At 37.9% G+C, this 16,431-nt stretch overlaps 1 protein-coding gene across 1 annotated transcript in view; it reads right to left on the bottom strand.

The window, feature by feature from the left end:
• Positions 1-463: 463 nt before the first annotated feature.
• vkorc1l1 (vitamin K epoxide reductase complex, subunit 1-like 1) overlaps positions 464-16,431 on the bottom strand; it is a 28,590-nt gene continuing 12,622 nt past the window's right edge. The window contains exon 3 of the mRNA XM_051668255.1: positions 464-10,066. Within this exon, the coding sequence (XP_051524215.1) occupies positions 9,840-10,066 (227 nt within the window). The 3' untranslated portion in view covers positions 464-9,839. The remainder of the gene's footprint in view (positions 10,067-16,431) is intronic.

Below are 16,431 nucleotides of genomic sequence, written 5' to 3'. Positions count from 1 at the left end.
TTAATAGTTTCAAAGTCATTTTGAGATGTCAATTACAAGAAAGTGTTTAAGAGATTAAAACGTCATAAAATGTCACAAATTTACCAGTTACAATATTTGTTGGTTAAAACAATGTTTTGATATTTTGTGTTATGTTTTCCATTTTTTGTTGCTTTATGAATCATTTTGCACCAATAATGGGCTGTTAAATGCTGCCGTTTTTCACATTTAATTCAATTCTGTATAAAAATGTCTTTAGGCAGTCCAATCAAATAATGAGCCAAGATGATGGAAATTGCTTGGTTCGTTCATTATTCACACATGCATTGTGAATACATTGTCCCACCTAGTGTGCAGCATACATACTGCATACTTCAGAAATATTAAGAGTAGTAGCCTATGGCCATGTTCAGAATAGCATACTACTCTTACTATTTCTGCAAATCGTCTTTTCTCGGGTCAAAGAGGGGTCAAAGAGGCCACATCTGGGGGAATGTTTTAATGTCAGACCAAATCCACACAACAATGACACGCTTTTTAATGTTCACTGTGGCGTCTCCTCCGCGCTGATTCCCAAATAACAGATTTCTTCTGTTTCTTTTCCTTCGTTACACGTGATCCATTTAAGAAAATACAGCATTTTTTTCCTTAAATTCATATTTGGCAAATACAGAAGCAAACCTAAACAGTTTATTTTCCACAAAACTCCCCAAAAAAGGTGCGTTTAGAAATAAAAACTGATGCCAACACAGAATCTCCAGTTCATCCGTTTTTTGTATTTTCTTTATATACTAAAATATGCTATAATGTTAACAGTCTGTACATCTAAAGGGGCTTGTTTCACATCCAAACGCACCCCACAATTACACCAGAAAATAAAAAGAGGAAAGAAAAAGTGACACTAGGCTATTCAGAAATAATACAAATATGAGTGCAGGAGCAATCAAACCGTTTAATGAGACAAATGGTTTTGTTTTTGCTTGTTTTAAAGTGTGCAACAATTGTGAGACAATATGTATTTAACACTGCAGATATTTAAACATCACCAATCTCTCTGAACTTACGCCCAGAAAGGCATTTGGACATCCGAACTCTTTCTGAACAAAGGCTGCACAGTTACTCCAAACTCCAAGGCCCAGTGGACATACAGAAGGCACTTTTATTGAAATTTAAAGTTGTGAAGGCAACCTTTTCTGTCATTTTAAGGGGATCATATTGGACATAAATGAATATGCAATAAAGCATTTCTCTCTCTCTCTCTCTGAAAAGCCTTAAATCTCTTGTTCAAGTCAACATGAAATCAAAATCGACTGCTTTGCTTAATAATACACGTTCCTGGGTTTGTTGTGCACGACTCATCAATGCATGTTCTTCCAAATAGGAAAGAAAAATGTTTTCTTTCATCAAACTAATCTGCTCCGCCTCTGAAACGACTTCCCTTTTTGTGTGATGTCACCTAGGCCAGGGTTTCTCAACCACTGGGTCGCAAACCAAAAGTGGGTTGCTGATCATTGTCTGCTGGGTCACGTGATCTTTTCTGTCATGAGTACAAATTACCAATTAAAAGTATAGAACTGTACATTTGCAATGTTTGGGGCAACAGTGATCTCTATCGTTGAATCGTGTTAATATCTCCAGGTTTACGTAAACAACCGCAAGTAGTAATTATTATCTGTCCAATTACAATAATCCATCAATGCTATGAATCTATCTTTTTGGACAAGGTCTGAATGCAGTCCCATTTCTGGACATCATCATTTCAGAGCGGCAGTACCAAGTAGCCATACGGGATCATCCTGTATTTAAAGATGAAATGATTCGTCCCGTATCGAATCAAAATGGGATGCAATTTGTCCCGTATTTAAGCTGCTCCGATGCCATCACCGCAAAATCGTTCAAGATCATTAATTTACGGGGGCCTGGGTAGCTCAGCGAGTATTGACGCTGACTACCACACCTGGAGTCGCGAGTTCGAATCCAGGGCGTGCTGAGTGACTCCAGCCAGGTCTTCTAAGCAACCAAATTGGCCCGGTTGCTAGGGAGGGTAGAGTCACATGGGGTAACCTCCTCGTGGTCACTATAATGTGGTTCTTGCCCTCGGTGGGGTGCGTGGTGAGTTGTGCGTGGATGCTGCAGAGAATAGCGTGAAGCGCTAGGTCTCCGCGGTAATGCGCTCAACAAGCCACATGATAAGATGCGTGGACTGATGGTCTCAGACGTGGAGGCAACTGAGATTCATCCTCCGCCACCCGGATTGAGGCGAGTCACTACGCCACCACGAGGACTTACAGCGCATTGGGAATTGGGCATTCCAAATTGGGGAGAAAACAAAACGGTGGGTAAGGGACCGTCTGAAAAGTCCTAACACTGTGCTAAAACATGCTAAAACTGTGGAGGGTGTGGTAAGGAACCATCTGAAAACTTCAGCCAGAAGCACCAAAGCTACAAATATTGGTCGGTCATGGATGACTGGCATTAAAAAGTGGGTCGCAGTGGGCAAAAGTTTGAGAAACCCTGACCTAGTCCAACCAATAGCCAAATCGTTTCAAGAGGGGAGCAGTACTCTACAAACAACTGCAAACTCGCTTTCAGATCTGGCTCCATTCTGGTACAGAATGTCTACTTTTCACCATTCAATCCATTCCAGATGGATAAAATCAAGTCCCACCCAATAGTTGTTTCCCATTGAATATCCTGTTTCCCTTGAAAATGTCACATTACGCAAGTAAAATATGAATGACTTTAATTGGAGTTAATGTGTGCATTTGCATGCACGATGATACCCCACCCAAACGGTTTTCCGTCAGAAACGGCTTAAGAATAAAACAATCCTAGATTTGTAACCATTACCCTGATTTTGCATTGCACGTAACCATATTTCCCATCGTCCTTACCAATTTATCAAATTTAATCCATTCAGAGGTCAAATGCAGAGAATAATCTGATGATTTAAAATCTAATTTAAACCGGTTTCATTCGTTGTTGGACTTTCAAAATAAGCTGATTTCTTATCGTTATCATTGTATCGCGGTTCATGTAAATCCACGTTACATGTATGTGTGCCGATCTTTTTTTTTTTTTTTTTTTGTTAAAGCAAGGTTCCCACTCTTTTCAAGACACAACTTTCCAGGACATTTTATTTGCCCAAAGGGTGTAATATTTAACCAAAAACACAGAGGTCATGGTGTCTATAATGGTTATTTTTTCTGAATTCATTACACACGTTAATTTAAGCACACAGCACATGCAGATTATATATTTATTTAATTCAATTGCAGACATTTGCATTTTAAAAACCACACTAGGACATATCGCAATTATAATTTTATTATTTGTGCATTCCAAATTTGTCAAATTCCAAGACATTCCACGTTTTATACATGTAGCTAATGCCATTTTTATGACTGGATTCAGTGATTCCGACAGAGTTTTCCACATCGCGGAAATCATAGGGCCCTAAATATGGTAACTGCGGTATAAGTGGACTCGGATCATTCATTTATTATTGAAAATTAATTTACATCCTGAGGTGTAAAGGCCACATCACCACGTTAACCACCTCAGTTTGTGAACTCTACAATGTTTATGTAGTTAACACAACAGCAATGTTAGAGCGAAAAAATTATATTTTTCACTATATTAATACTTGCACTATTTCATTGGAGCAAAGTAGAGATGACAGAAGATGAGCAGAGAATGTACGGTACAGGGCTTCTTTAATGACGGTCAACCGTTGACGTGTGGGAACCCTGTAAATCTGTTCATGTCCTTAACCAGACAATAAGATACCATTTAAAGTCAAACCATGAAGAGGCTTGCAAACAACACTTGCGTACATTAGATAAACCGGTAAGAACGCCTTCTACCAGGGTAGATCAGTTTATTCTTAAACCGTTTATGACCTTTCACCGATAAAGGAACGCCGTTTAATGCGTTTACATGACCTCACACGCTGTCGGCTTATTAACCCTCCTATGGTAAATTTTCCTCATTTAATAAAATGGTTTCCTTTATCTGAGCAGTAAAAGACTTAGTGACTTTTCCTGCATTTGCCATCGGAACATATAAAATTGGGCTTGATTCGATAAGTCTAAGTGGTCGTAAAAAATAAATAAATAAATAAATAAAACAGCAACACCTTTGGTATTCACAGTCAAAATTGACCGACCATTGAAAATGAATGGGAAAGACAAAAAGAGCAAATTTTTTTTTTTGATCTATCAAATACAATCAATAAATCAGCCACAATGCAGGAAAAAAAATAAAAATAAAAATAAAGACAGAAATTACAGGGTGAGACTCTAAAACATCCTCATAGCAAAACATACACACCCACTCACACACAAACACACACATTTAGAAATGAAGGGGTGAGACGATAACACACTCACAATGCAGAACACACACACACACACACAAACACACACAGAACCAGGGAATCAATAATTGGAGCTCTACAGCATCTTTTGGTCATTGTCGGCATTACAAGTCATCTGTAGTTTCCAACTGATCTGACACACACACACTTTTTACTATATAAAGTTTGAAACTACAAAATGTTTACTCTGATTCTTCTGTTTTATACTCTAATTGAATTTTCAGAATTTTGCAGTTTATTTCTGTTTCTTGATGTTCATTGTGTTGAAATTATTATGCATTTGCTTTGACTTATTACATTTTTATGTTTGAAATAAATTATTGTTAGAAAAATGCTTATCTTTGTAACACCATGGTCAGGTTTGATTGCAAGCATAATGACATTAACTATAAAAACTGACACTTCAAATAAATTTGAGAATGCTAAACTTTGACAAATAATAGTTTGATAATGTCTAAATATATATCCAAATGCACATCTTGTGATAAAATATAACATTAGGTTACAACAAGCCATTAGACTACACAGTAGGGGACTAATGACATCTACTGGCTGTTACTGGCATGACATGGTTTAATTTGTGTCACATTCTAATATTTTATTCATGTTTCAACTTATAGAAGTGTAGGTTCTGAATTTTTACTTTTTTTTTATTTTTTAATTGCTTTTGTATATGCAAATTAATGGACACATTTAGACATTTACCTGTAAATAAGATAAAAATAGCATAAAATCCCAAAAGAAATGCAGAATTTTATTGTTCTTACTTCAGGGAAGAAATGGTATCATTATCGTCATCAAAAAAAAAAAAAAAAAAAAAAAGAAAAGTGGGTTACACATCTGATCCTTTCCATCAAAAATGACCGCAAATACCAAAGGGAGGTGCTCTTTTTCAATACCATAGGAGGATTATGCATAATCGGTGTATGCAAACATGCTCAATGCAATAAAAACCAGCCTTTACATGACATTTGAAATAACCGAGTTATTCTCTGCTTTTGACTGCAAAATGTAAACAGTCATGCGCACAACACTTGCGCACATCGGATAAGCCGTTCAGAAGGCAGAAAAGGCGTATAAAATGCAAAATCGGGGTAATGGGTAAATAAATGGTTATCCCGATAAAGGAAAGCCGATAAAAGCGTTTACATGACCACACACGTTGTCGGTTTATTAAGCATATTTGGTATATGATCGTGCATGTAAACGAGCGAGTTGCTGGCAACTTCTTCTGCTGACATAATATAGAAAACCAAGACTACTTTTGACAACGACCAGATGTTAACAACACAAGACTTCAGACAGTAATATACAAATCTGATCAACTCTATTGTAGAACTGGAGCTGTGTAACTAACTATAACCTTTAGTTTTATTCTCTCTGACTGTTGAGTTCAGCTTGTGAGGTATCGCAGCTTGGCCAATAACGCTTTATAAAGAGGCAGAAATAAATTATATTTGCTTAGAATTCCAGCCACATAGAGCAAACACAAGTTGTGCTTCACAAAAGCATCACCAATGCCACTCAATACAAGCCACAAGGTTTCAAGTATAGGCATAACTCAACATCTTCTTGCCACGGACATTATTTAGGGAAGACGCCATGTTTAGTACGATGCAAATAAAAACAAGGCTGTAAGCATTAGATGAACAGTCCATCCAATACCATCTTAAGTCATGTCTATTTTTCACAAACCACATTTTTTTTATCCATTGGGAGTTTTTCAGGCAGACATATTATTTGAATGTTTCGTCAGCTGAACGATCGACACCAAGAGATAAACAGTTTAGCATTGGATGGACATTACCTTTCATTTACATTGTTATTTAATTGTATCAAATTAAAAATGGTGTCTAACCCGACTCCATTTATTTAAACTTCACTAAAGGTGCTGTGAGCTGCGAGCCAGGGCTATCAACTGGCCAGGCAGGGACCTCGAGCCTCAAGACCAAAATCGATCTGCATTCCCGCCATCGGGCCAATAACACTGCAGAGTTGCCCAAAAACCCGCCCATAATATGCCGCTGCAGTGCCAACACCTCAAGCAAGAGGGAAGCTCAAGCTGAGGTATCATGTTATCTAGAATATCGAGTTCATACTGAATGCAAACAGCAAGATCAGTTAGCGTTGACAACTCACCGACTGTAACTGCCATGGTGTCCCAAGTGGTCTCTCCACTAACAGCGGGACGATGTCCCAACACACCATCTATGTAAGTTCACTGAACCATGGAAAGTAATTTCTTTGAGCATCGCTTTGTCCATTAGGCGTTTTAACGGATGTACTGTGTCCGCATTTATTTTTAATCGATTTTTTTCCCGAACCTGGCAAATTCGGCGAAACTCCACCTTTGACATTGAACCTGCCTCAGTCCCCAGTTGGCCTTGTTTGGCCCAAGTGTAATAGGCGGGACAAAGGCCATTGGCCATGGGAAAGCCCAGAGGAGGCACGATGAAGCCCTGGATGTGACAGTGAACGCAACTGGCCCTGGCATGAACTAGCACGCCCTCATTTGGCCCGATAGTGGAAACGCGGCTAGTGACTGACAGACAGAGAGTGCTTCAAAGTCTTCTGAATGGCTAAACAAAGAATCAGATTTTTTTTTTTTTTTTTACAGCTGTTTACATCTTGATATTTCACGGCATCCTTTTCATTCATATTTGACAGGTAATAGGGACGTTTTCTGCGTTCAATTAAAAAAAAAAAAAAACAGCACAAACTTTACCTCAACTCGTCACTTAGACGTTCCCACAGCCCTAGTTATTGTTACAACTATTTCAGTGTACATGAACACACAACAGACAGCCTTTCGAAACAAGTTAGCATGACACCACCAGAAAATGTCCTAATCACTAAAGCTCAAACTAATATTGTTCATCTATGACGAGTAGTTAGTCTTGTGTAATACTAGGGTTGGAAAATTGGTAAGTTCAGATCATGACTTCACATTTGTGTGAATACAGTATTGACAAGCGACAAGTAACAACTTTCAATATTAAATTCAATGTCCAATACACACCAGTTGGTGGAAGATACAACAGGCCCACTTTACAGAAGACCGAACTTAAAGAGGGACAAAAATGGCATGCTTGGACTCTGTTGCATCTCTTTGCATTATTTGGTGACGTGACTGACTATCCCACCAGCTGGAGAAGTCTATGCAGAACACTGAAAGATAACGATTTGAAAGAAAATTGGAATAGTTGTGAAAAGCAGTGGGGTAAAAAGTTTAGATGTAGCTTATTTGATGTGGCTTGTACACATCAGGGTTGCACAACACTATCACAAGACAGAGATTTGAGTGTTTTGGACTGAAAAAAATCTAAAAAGCCAAAGTCAGAATAACAAGGGTTCAACCCTTGGTAAACAAACGTGGGAGAGAGTGAAAGCTCTCAATTTTCGATTTTCTCTAAATGTCTAAATTAGTAAGGAATGCTTAAAATCGGTGTACTTGATGTTGAACTGATATCAAAAGTACTCAATGAGAACTCATAGCAGAGCTAATACATTTGAGAAGAGATTAATTGACCAGAGTCTACTGATGATGCACCATCTTGCCAAATGCCTTTTCAATCAAAACTGATAAAATTTTGCTGCGTTCACACCACCTAGGAATTTCGAATCATAATAACTAATTGTCATGGATAATTCATTGTTTAACCTGGGTAGCTCAGTGGTAAAATACGCTGGTTACCACCCCTGGAGTTCGCTAGTTCGAATCCCAGGGTGTGCTGAGTGACTCCAGCCAGGTCTCCTAAGCAACCAAATTGGCCCGGTTGCTAGGGAGGGTAGAGTCACGTGGGGTAACCTCCTCGTGGTCGCTATAATGTGGTTTGTTCTCGGTGGGGCGCGTGGTGAATTGAGCGTGGTTGCCGCGGTGGATGGCGTGAAGCCTCCACAAGCGCTATGTCTCCGTGGCAACGCGCTCAACGAGCCACGTGATAAGATGCGCGGGTTGACTGTCTCAGACGCGGAGGCAACTGGGATTCATCCTCCGCCACCCGGACTAAAGCGAATCACTATGCGACCACGAGGACTTAGAGCGCATTGGGAATTGGGCATTCCAAATTGGGAGAAAAAGGGGAAAAATCCCCCAAAAAACCAAAACAAAACTGACTGATCTCAGTTCAGGAGACTCTGTGTTGTCAGTAAAGGGTTCAACTTTTAACATACTAAGTCATGTGACTAAACAACATGGTGCCAATCACAGCGGAGTTTGTCTTTGGGAGAAACGCCAACAAAACTACATCGGGTAAGAAACCTTATTAAGTTTTTACATTAAAACCGGTTTGAGTCATAACATTAGAGTCTCTAGTTTCATCCGATATGCCATTTTTCAAATTTGAGCGATTTATTGTGAAACGGCACGCTGTTAAACACATTGTACACTAATGTGTACTTTAGCACATTTTTTCCTTAGAAATCCTATATTTACTGTGCATTATCACATTGAGAATCAATGGTTATCCAAAATACTATTAAAACTAATAATTTCTCAGTCTGAACAGTTAAGAGTAGAATTTCGGTTTTGTCATCTCGTAATTACAATTATTCCAACAGGACATGAATGAAGCATTATTCTGTGGTTGAGAAACCGCCGTAAGACGAGTCAATCGCCAACAACACCTGTACAGAGAACAGTCTGCCTTTGCTAATTTTCCAATAAAACCCACAAATGTTTTTTTAAACACTTGTTGGAAGTGACGGACATGCTGTAGATCGGGACTTTTGTTGTTTTCTGTTTTAATGTTTCAACGGTAAAACAAACACAACCTAGTTTGGAGATTTGCTTTTGGCAGCTATTTACAGAACTGCAAAACAAACAAATAAAAAAAGTAGTCACAGACAAATCTGATCTACACACATACAGCTCACATTCTTTCATGTTTTATGGGTGGTCCTCTTCCAAAAAAAAAAAAAAATGTAAACAAAAAATTACACTTTATTTGTCGTTTTCAATGATGTGTGGAATTACCTCTGCATCCGGTACATTAACCTCATGATCGTTCACGTTTACCCTTTATAAACCCTTAAATTCAGTCCCGCTGAAAGCTCAAGTTCGGCTCGCAACGAGCAAAGACTCTCCCAGTGGATTCAAGTAAGCAATTTCCATGTTTTCTCCATCATTTTATTCCTCAGGGAATGGACAGTCTCTTCCGTTTGTTTGTTTTTCCCATAAGTTCACAGCCTAAACCTCAAGAAAGAAAACCGACGAGAAATAAAAATGGACAACGATGTGTGTTCGTTTTCAAATCCTTCCTCGCAATGTAATAAACCTGTGAATAAACTCTGGCCCCTAAAATGTTAACTTTCTTTACAATTTTTCTTTCGTTGTTAATTTTTTTTTTTTTTTTTTTTTTTTTACACACACACACGACAGAATGAACATTTGTTTGGAAGCAAGGTCTCCTGGTGGCAAGTCACAAATGTCAGAGGTCACATTTTCCCCCATTTGTCCCCCCACCCCCTCCCCATCCCCCGTCTAGTCCCGTTTGGCTTGGAGCTGTTGCTTCCAGGCCTCGTTCAAGTAAACCAGTCGCTTGTAGTTGAGCACAAACAGGATGAAGTTCAGTGCGTATGTGGTGACACAGATGATGCAGAAGTCTTTCAGGACGAAGTACAGGATGTATGCCAGATAGAGGGAGCCCATCACAGACACGATGGACGTGGTCATCAGAATCAAGGCAGCCATTGCGCTGGCCGTCAAACCTGCGCACACGTGCAAACAGCAGTTAGCGAACTGGACAAACAACAAGACCAAAAAGCATTAATGCAGGAAGATGCTTCAATTGTAAAACTGTATTTCCATCACAACTGTGTCATCAACATACATGCAATTCAAGACATAATTAGGTTTTAATATTTTCAGACAGAAAACAATGCTAGGCTTAAATAAGCATGTACGAAAAATTGCATTGTTGGTGTATTTGCATTTAAACACTTAAAATGATCTGATTTTCAGTAGTTATCAGTGTTTGTTGTACATGAAAACACATGAAAACACACCCAATGTCCAAAAGATGCAGACAGGCAAAACAGTCTGAGAAAAACAACTTTACCACTTATTCAAACACTATTCAATCTTAACACATTAGGAGGAAAAGAACGCAGATAGTAAAATCTAAAAAGAGCCTTTTTCACATTTCTGGGTTTTGGAATGCAGAAGTAAACTTCTATAAATGTGAAACCACAGTAAATGTTATTTTTGGCATTCCCATGAGCTCCAACAGCAAAAGAAAATAAATCCACTATTACATTATGTCCATTAGGACTGGGTATTAGGTATTAGGGATCAATGCCTTTTTCACGAAGATTTTCCAGATGATTATTGATATATATCTGGATTTTTTTTTTTTTCAGTAATAAATTGGGCTGCTCATTGTCTTTGTCTTTTCTAACATATTTCCCATCACAACTTTGGTAAAGCTTGAGCGGCGGGGTAAAAAAGGGGGGGGTTGCACACCGGACGCGTGATGTTTCTAATCATTCAGTTTGCACAGTTACATCAGTTTCATACACTAACCTGCAAACTCATCAAATGTCACTTTGTTTATTCTTGAAGTACAAAAACCTTCATAACTTTGGACTGCCATCAGCTCGTCATGTGTGTGTGTGATCATTAAATAAACCGGATTCAGTAAATGTTATGTCGCTCTCTTGTGGTCTCCCAACGCTATTACACCAGCCATTAAACAGAAGACCAACTGAGTGAATTGGAAAGCACGCAAATTAGGCTTCTAATTTTAATGTCGGCTAATTTTAATATATCGATACCTCAAAAATATACCTATTAAATAATGTGCCGATCAATAATTGATATATTGATATTTTATGACATCCCTACTGGATATTGATTCAAATTTCCAGATTGGATTCAGATTCATAAGGGTATATATATATATATATATATATATATATATATATATATATATATATATATATATATATATATCTCACTTATAATGTCCATTTTGCTTGCATATAAAATCTATTTTCTCTCGACTAATTCCAGTATACAGCGGACCTTTTGGCCAGGTACATTACCAAAATTCAATTTATATTTTATTTAAAATCATATTTTATCAGTTTTTCATTGTCACATTTTAGCTTTTTAAATTGTACAAATCCATATATTCCATAAAAAATATGATATCTGAATCACCCCCATATCATCACTGATCCTGGTCATCTAATGGTTAGACGGAGACCTGACGAGGCCTTCAAGTGGAGGATCGGTGATGATCTGGGGGTGCTTCAGTAAGGCTGGAATCGGGCAGATTCGTCTTTGTGAAGGACGCATGAATCAAGCCACGTACAAGGTTATCGTGGTAGAAAACTTGCTTCCTTCTGCTCTGACAATGTTCCCCAACTCTGAGGATTGGTTTTTGCAGCAGGACAATGCTCCATGCCACACAGACAGGTCAATCAAGGTGTGGATGGAGGACCACCGGATCAAGACCCTGTCATGGCCAGCCCAATCTCCAGACCTGAACCCCATTGAAAACCTCTGGAATGTGATCAAGAGGAAGATGGATGGCCACAAGCCATCAAACAAAGACGAGCTGCTTGAATTTTTGCATCAGGAGTGGCATAAAGTCACCCAACAGCAATGTGAAAGACTGGTAGAGAGCATGCCAAGGGTTATTCCAGCAAATATTAATTTCTGAACTCTTCCTAAGTTAAAAAAGTTCATATTTATAAATGAATATGAACTTGTTTTCTTTGCATTATTCGAGGTCTGAAAACACTACATCTTTTTTGTTATTTTGACCAGTTGTCATTTTCTGCAAATAAATGCTCTAAATGATAATATTTATATTTGGAATTTGGGAGAAATGTTGTCAGTAGTTTATAGAATAAAACAAAAATGTTCATTTTACTCAAACACATACCTATAAATAGTAAATCCAGAGAAACTGATCATTTTGCAGTGATCTCTTCATTTTTTCCAGAGCTGTATATTGTTTACATGCATAATTTGTACTATTTACAAATATTTTCATTGATATGAAGAACATGTGCTTAAATGACACTGTCTAGGGATGCACCAATATGGAATTTCTGGGCTGATACGATAACCGCTAATTCACAGCTCATTGTGGCCAATAAATGACCATTTAAAGACATTAAAGTTAAATGTTTTAATCTTTTATCGGCCAATTAATGGCCAAATTATAACCATCGGCAAATCGGTTTAAGCATGAAAACGCCGATATGAAAACCTGATGGTTCAATTATAAATAATTATCACACTTTGTAAAAACTCATATAATATTTGATTTTTATTCTCTCACATTAACGAGGAAAAAACTTTGCTACGTGACACTTGTGAAAGCGGCACTTACCTATACATGATGAGGTAAAACCATCCAAACGCTTTGATAACAGCAAACTTTGACTTCTGAGACATTGGTATGGTATCCATTAAGGATGCACGATTGATTAAGATTGAAATCACAATAAGGTATTGCGTGATTACAAAAGCTTGAAAGGCTGTGTTTAAAAAACAGACTGATAGCAGCACTTCAGTCAGCATTGTGTAAGCAAGCGGCGCCCTCTAGCGGTCTGGACGGCATTTTCCAATATCCATTACACCACTGTAGAATTTAAAAGGGTGTTTTGTTCCATTGGTAACTTTTTATTTTTAATTGATGTGGTTGACATTTCTGTGGAATTGTCCAACATAATATGTTTGCATAATATGAATTTGTGATATTCTATTATATACAGTACAAACATGTAAAATGTGAGTTATGTTGTTTTGAACTGCAAAAACAGAAGTGTTTTAGTATAAAATAACCTTTTGCTTTACATCAAGCATCATGCTATGATTTTTTTTTTTAATCTTTTTATCTTCTATTTATCTTTCATTGTGGCTCTCTTTAAAATTTTGGTCTGTCATGTGTTCAACAGATCCAATCCATGTTCAATGGAAATTATTTATTGTTAGAACGAAAGCTTTTGTACCTCTTTGTATATATTTAAAAACACAAATCCTGAGCAAAACAGCGATCTGATGACAAAATATCGGTATCAGCCAAAAAATGTCATATCCCTGCTACTAAGATAACTTCTTTTGGTCAAATTTCAAAATGTTCAATTGCAATACTCAAGAACGCAAGTACCGAGAATGCATAAAATTAACCGAATGTGTTCTCGATCAGGCCGAATATCGAGGATGCATCGGATGATGACTTGTGGACAAGAACCCGGGGCTACGGTGGCAGACAAAGGACATTTATCGTTGTTTTCCCTCAAGAGTTTCCCGTTATAAGCTCGCGAAAGTCATTATACTCCAACATTTGTAGTTTTGTTGGGCATGATTTTAATAAACAAATAAAGTAGCATTATGTTCTATGTCCTACTGTACTTCCGAGTTCGTTCTTCCAAGGTAGCTTGGCAAGACTGCTATTAATAAGAATGCAAGTCTGTTCTCTGCGTTCTTTGCATTGAGAAACACCCTGTGACAAAATCCATCCAAGACGATGGACGAAGCCAGAGAAATGTTGATTATAAATAGGCCTATAAAAAATATATATATATATATAAAATACTAACAAAATCTAAATAAAACTTGTCATGTCAAAAATACTGATAAAAATGGATATTTGTAATTAAAAATGGGACTGTTTCACTCAATATTTGTGTGCGCCAAGTATTTCTATGATTATTAAAGTTTCACGTTGTTAGCTTAGCAACATGCTAATGTCAAACTTTGTCTAATGCACTTCACGTGTAGAGCACCATTTATATGACACACATATAGTTGTTGACAATGTGTGTTCCAAATCAATCACTTATTTCAGTAAGAACGTTGCCTTAGAACACAGCTGCCTATTTAGGCAGTAGACAGCAAGAGAGCTTACTAGGTTTTGGAACAAAGCCCATATCATCAGCTGATCTTGCCAGGCTGATATCAGGTGAGTGGGCGTGGCTTGTACAGAGGGCATGGAGTATATTTGATGCTTGACCTTTCCTCTACTCATCCCTCCATCAACCCCTCTCTCTCCTTCAGTGTCTCTTGTACGAAAGGAACGATTCTCCAGAACAGAGGGCATTCAACACACTCACTCTGACACAGTCTGGCTATTCATAGTCCTGAAATTTCATTAGGCCACAGCAGGACAAACGGAGCACAAGGACAGAGCGAACGAACTTCCAAACTTGCGTCTGAGATTTGAGTAATGGAGATACATAACATGAGCTAGACTTATGCCAAGACATCAGGAATTAAAACTACTTCAAATGTCTGTTAGTTCAACGTACAGTTCAAGGCTATTAGAGGGTTCTGTTCAAGTGAGCAAACAGAAATGATAAACAGGTAATGGGACGGTTCCTAGCTTACAAAACCGTTTATCACTCGGAGAACTGTACATTAGCATCATACAAACGTACTGTAATAGTGTGGAGAAAGAGTTGACTTTGTCCAGTCATAGAAACACAATGAGTGCTGAACCTGAGCACAGATCTGCAGGCCAAACTCACATGACATTGAGTAATGAAGCAATGGAATAAGGAAGACATACAGTACTTGTTAATGAGGCCAACTAGTTTATTTATGTCTAAAGCGAACATAAACAGCAGGACAAAAAAGCAGATTTGTATCATATTATCAGACTTGAAGTGTAAATGCAGCATAATAGACCTGCGGCTGTCTAGTATGTCGTTAATATTAATAAAACAACATTAACAAAACAAGATAACCACTAAACTTTTCTTGGTTGGATGACTTTCAGTAGCTGTATTTTAACAGTGAAGACCAGTCATTTAAAATAGTTTTATGTTACATTTTATTACTGTTTTAAATGTTTTAATGTTTACTTGAATAGTTAATACTGCTGTTAAAAACGTAAAGCACTATTTTTTTTTTTTTTTTTTGCATCTTTGTTCCATAACTTGTCATTTGTTTCTTTGAATCTTGTTCAGTCACTTGTCATAACTAGACTGGACTACTGTAACGCTCTCATTGCAGGCCTCCCTGCATGTGCAATTGGACCCCTGCCAATGATCCAGAATGCAGCAGCACGTCTGGTCTTTAATGAACCAAAGAGAGCACATGTTACACCACTCCTTGTCTCTCTTCACTGGCTGCCGGTTGATGCACGTATCAAGTTCAAGGCTCTGATGCTGACATACAGAACAGTCACTGGGTCTGCTCCAGCATACCTAAAATCATTTCTGCAGAGCTACGCGCCCACTAGAAGTCTGCGGTCGGCTAAGAAACGTCGCCTTGTTGTACCAACACAAAGAGGCACCAAAACACTTTCCCGGACTTTCAGCTTCATCATACCACATTGGTGGAACGACCTTCCCAACTCCATCCGTGAAGCTGACTCACTTTCTGTCTTCAAAAAACGACTAAAAACACATCTTTTCCATGAGTACCAGTCACAAAAAAATAATTGCACTTTAATCTGTTTTGAATACTATTCTGATGCTAGTGAAACTTTGTAATATGGCACTGTTATACCACTGTCTCCTTAAGATGATTCGCTTATGTTGTCCTCTTTTTGTAAGTCACTTTGGATAAAAGCGTCTGCCAAATGAATAAATGTAAATGTACTTGAGAACTTAAAACTCAAAGTAGTATTTTGCTGTGGTATCGTAATTGCTACTGAGAATCGTCAAATTGCTTTTATATGTAAGCAAAATGGACATTATACCTGAAATATATACCCAAATGAATCGGAATCAAATTTAATTGAATCTGAAAAACTATATCGATACTAGGCTTGGGATCAATGCCTTTTTTTAACGCATCGATAACAACGATTTTCCCAATGATTATCGATATATATCAGGATTCATTCAGCTATAAATTGGGCTGCTCGTTGCACAATTCTTTTCTAACATATTTCAAAATACAACTTCAGTAGAGCGGCAGGGTTATTTAAAGGGGGGGGGTCACATGTCTCGCGGACGACAAGGTGTTCTAAAATTCAAAACAATTATTTTCTATGAAGGTACGCACAGACCGCCAATGCTCGGTGTCAAAATTCTGCAGCGCCATGGAGCTCAACTCGCATATTTTTTCCATTAAATTCGACCCAAATCATTATCAAAGGACAAAGATT

The sequence above is a fragment of the Myxocyprinus asiaticus genome, chromosome 3 (assembly GCF_019703515.2).
Source record: "Myxocyprinus asiaticus isolate MX2 ecotype Aquarium Trade chromosome 3, UBuf_Myxa_2, whole genome shotgun sequence".
NCBI lineage: Eukaryota > Metazoa > Chordata > Actinopteri > Cypriniformes > Catostomidae > Myxocyprinus > Myxocyprinus asiaticus.
This window is presented reverse-complemented; position numbering and strand designations above follow the sequence as displayed.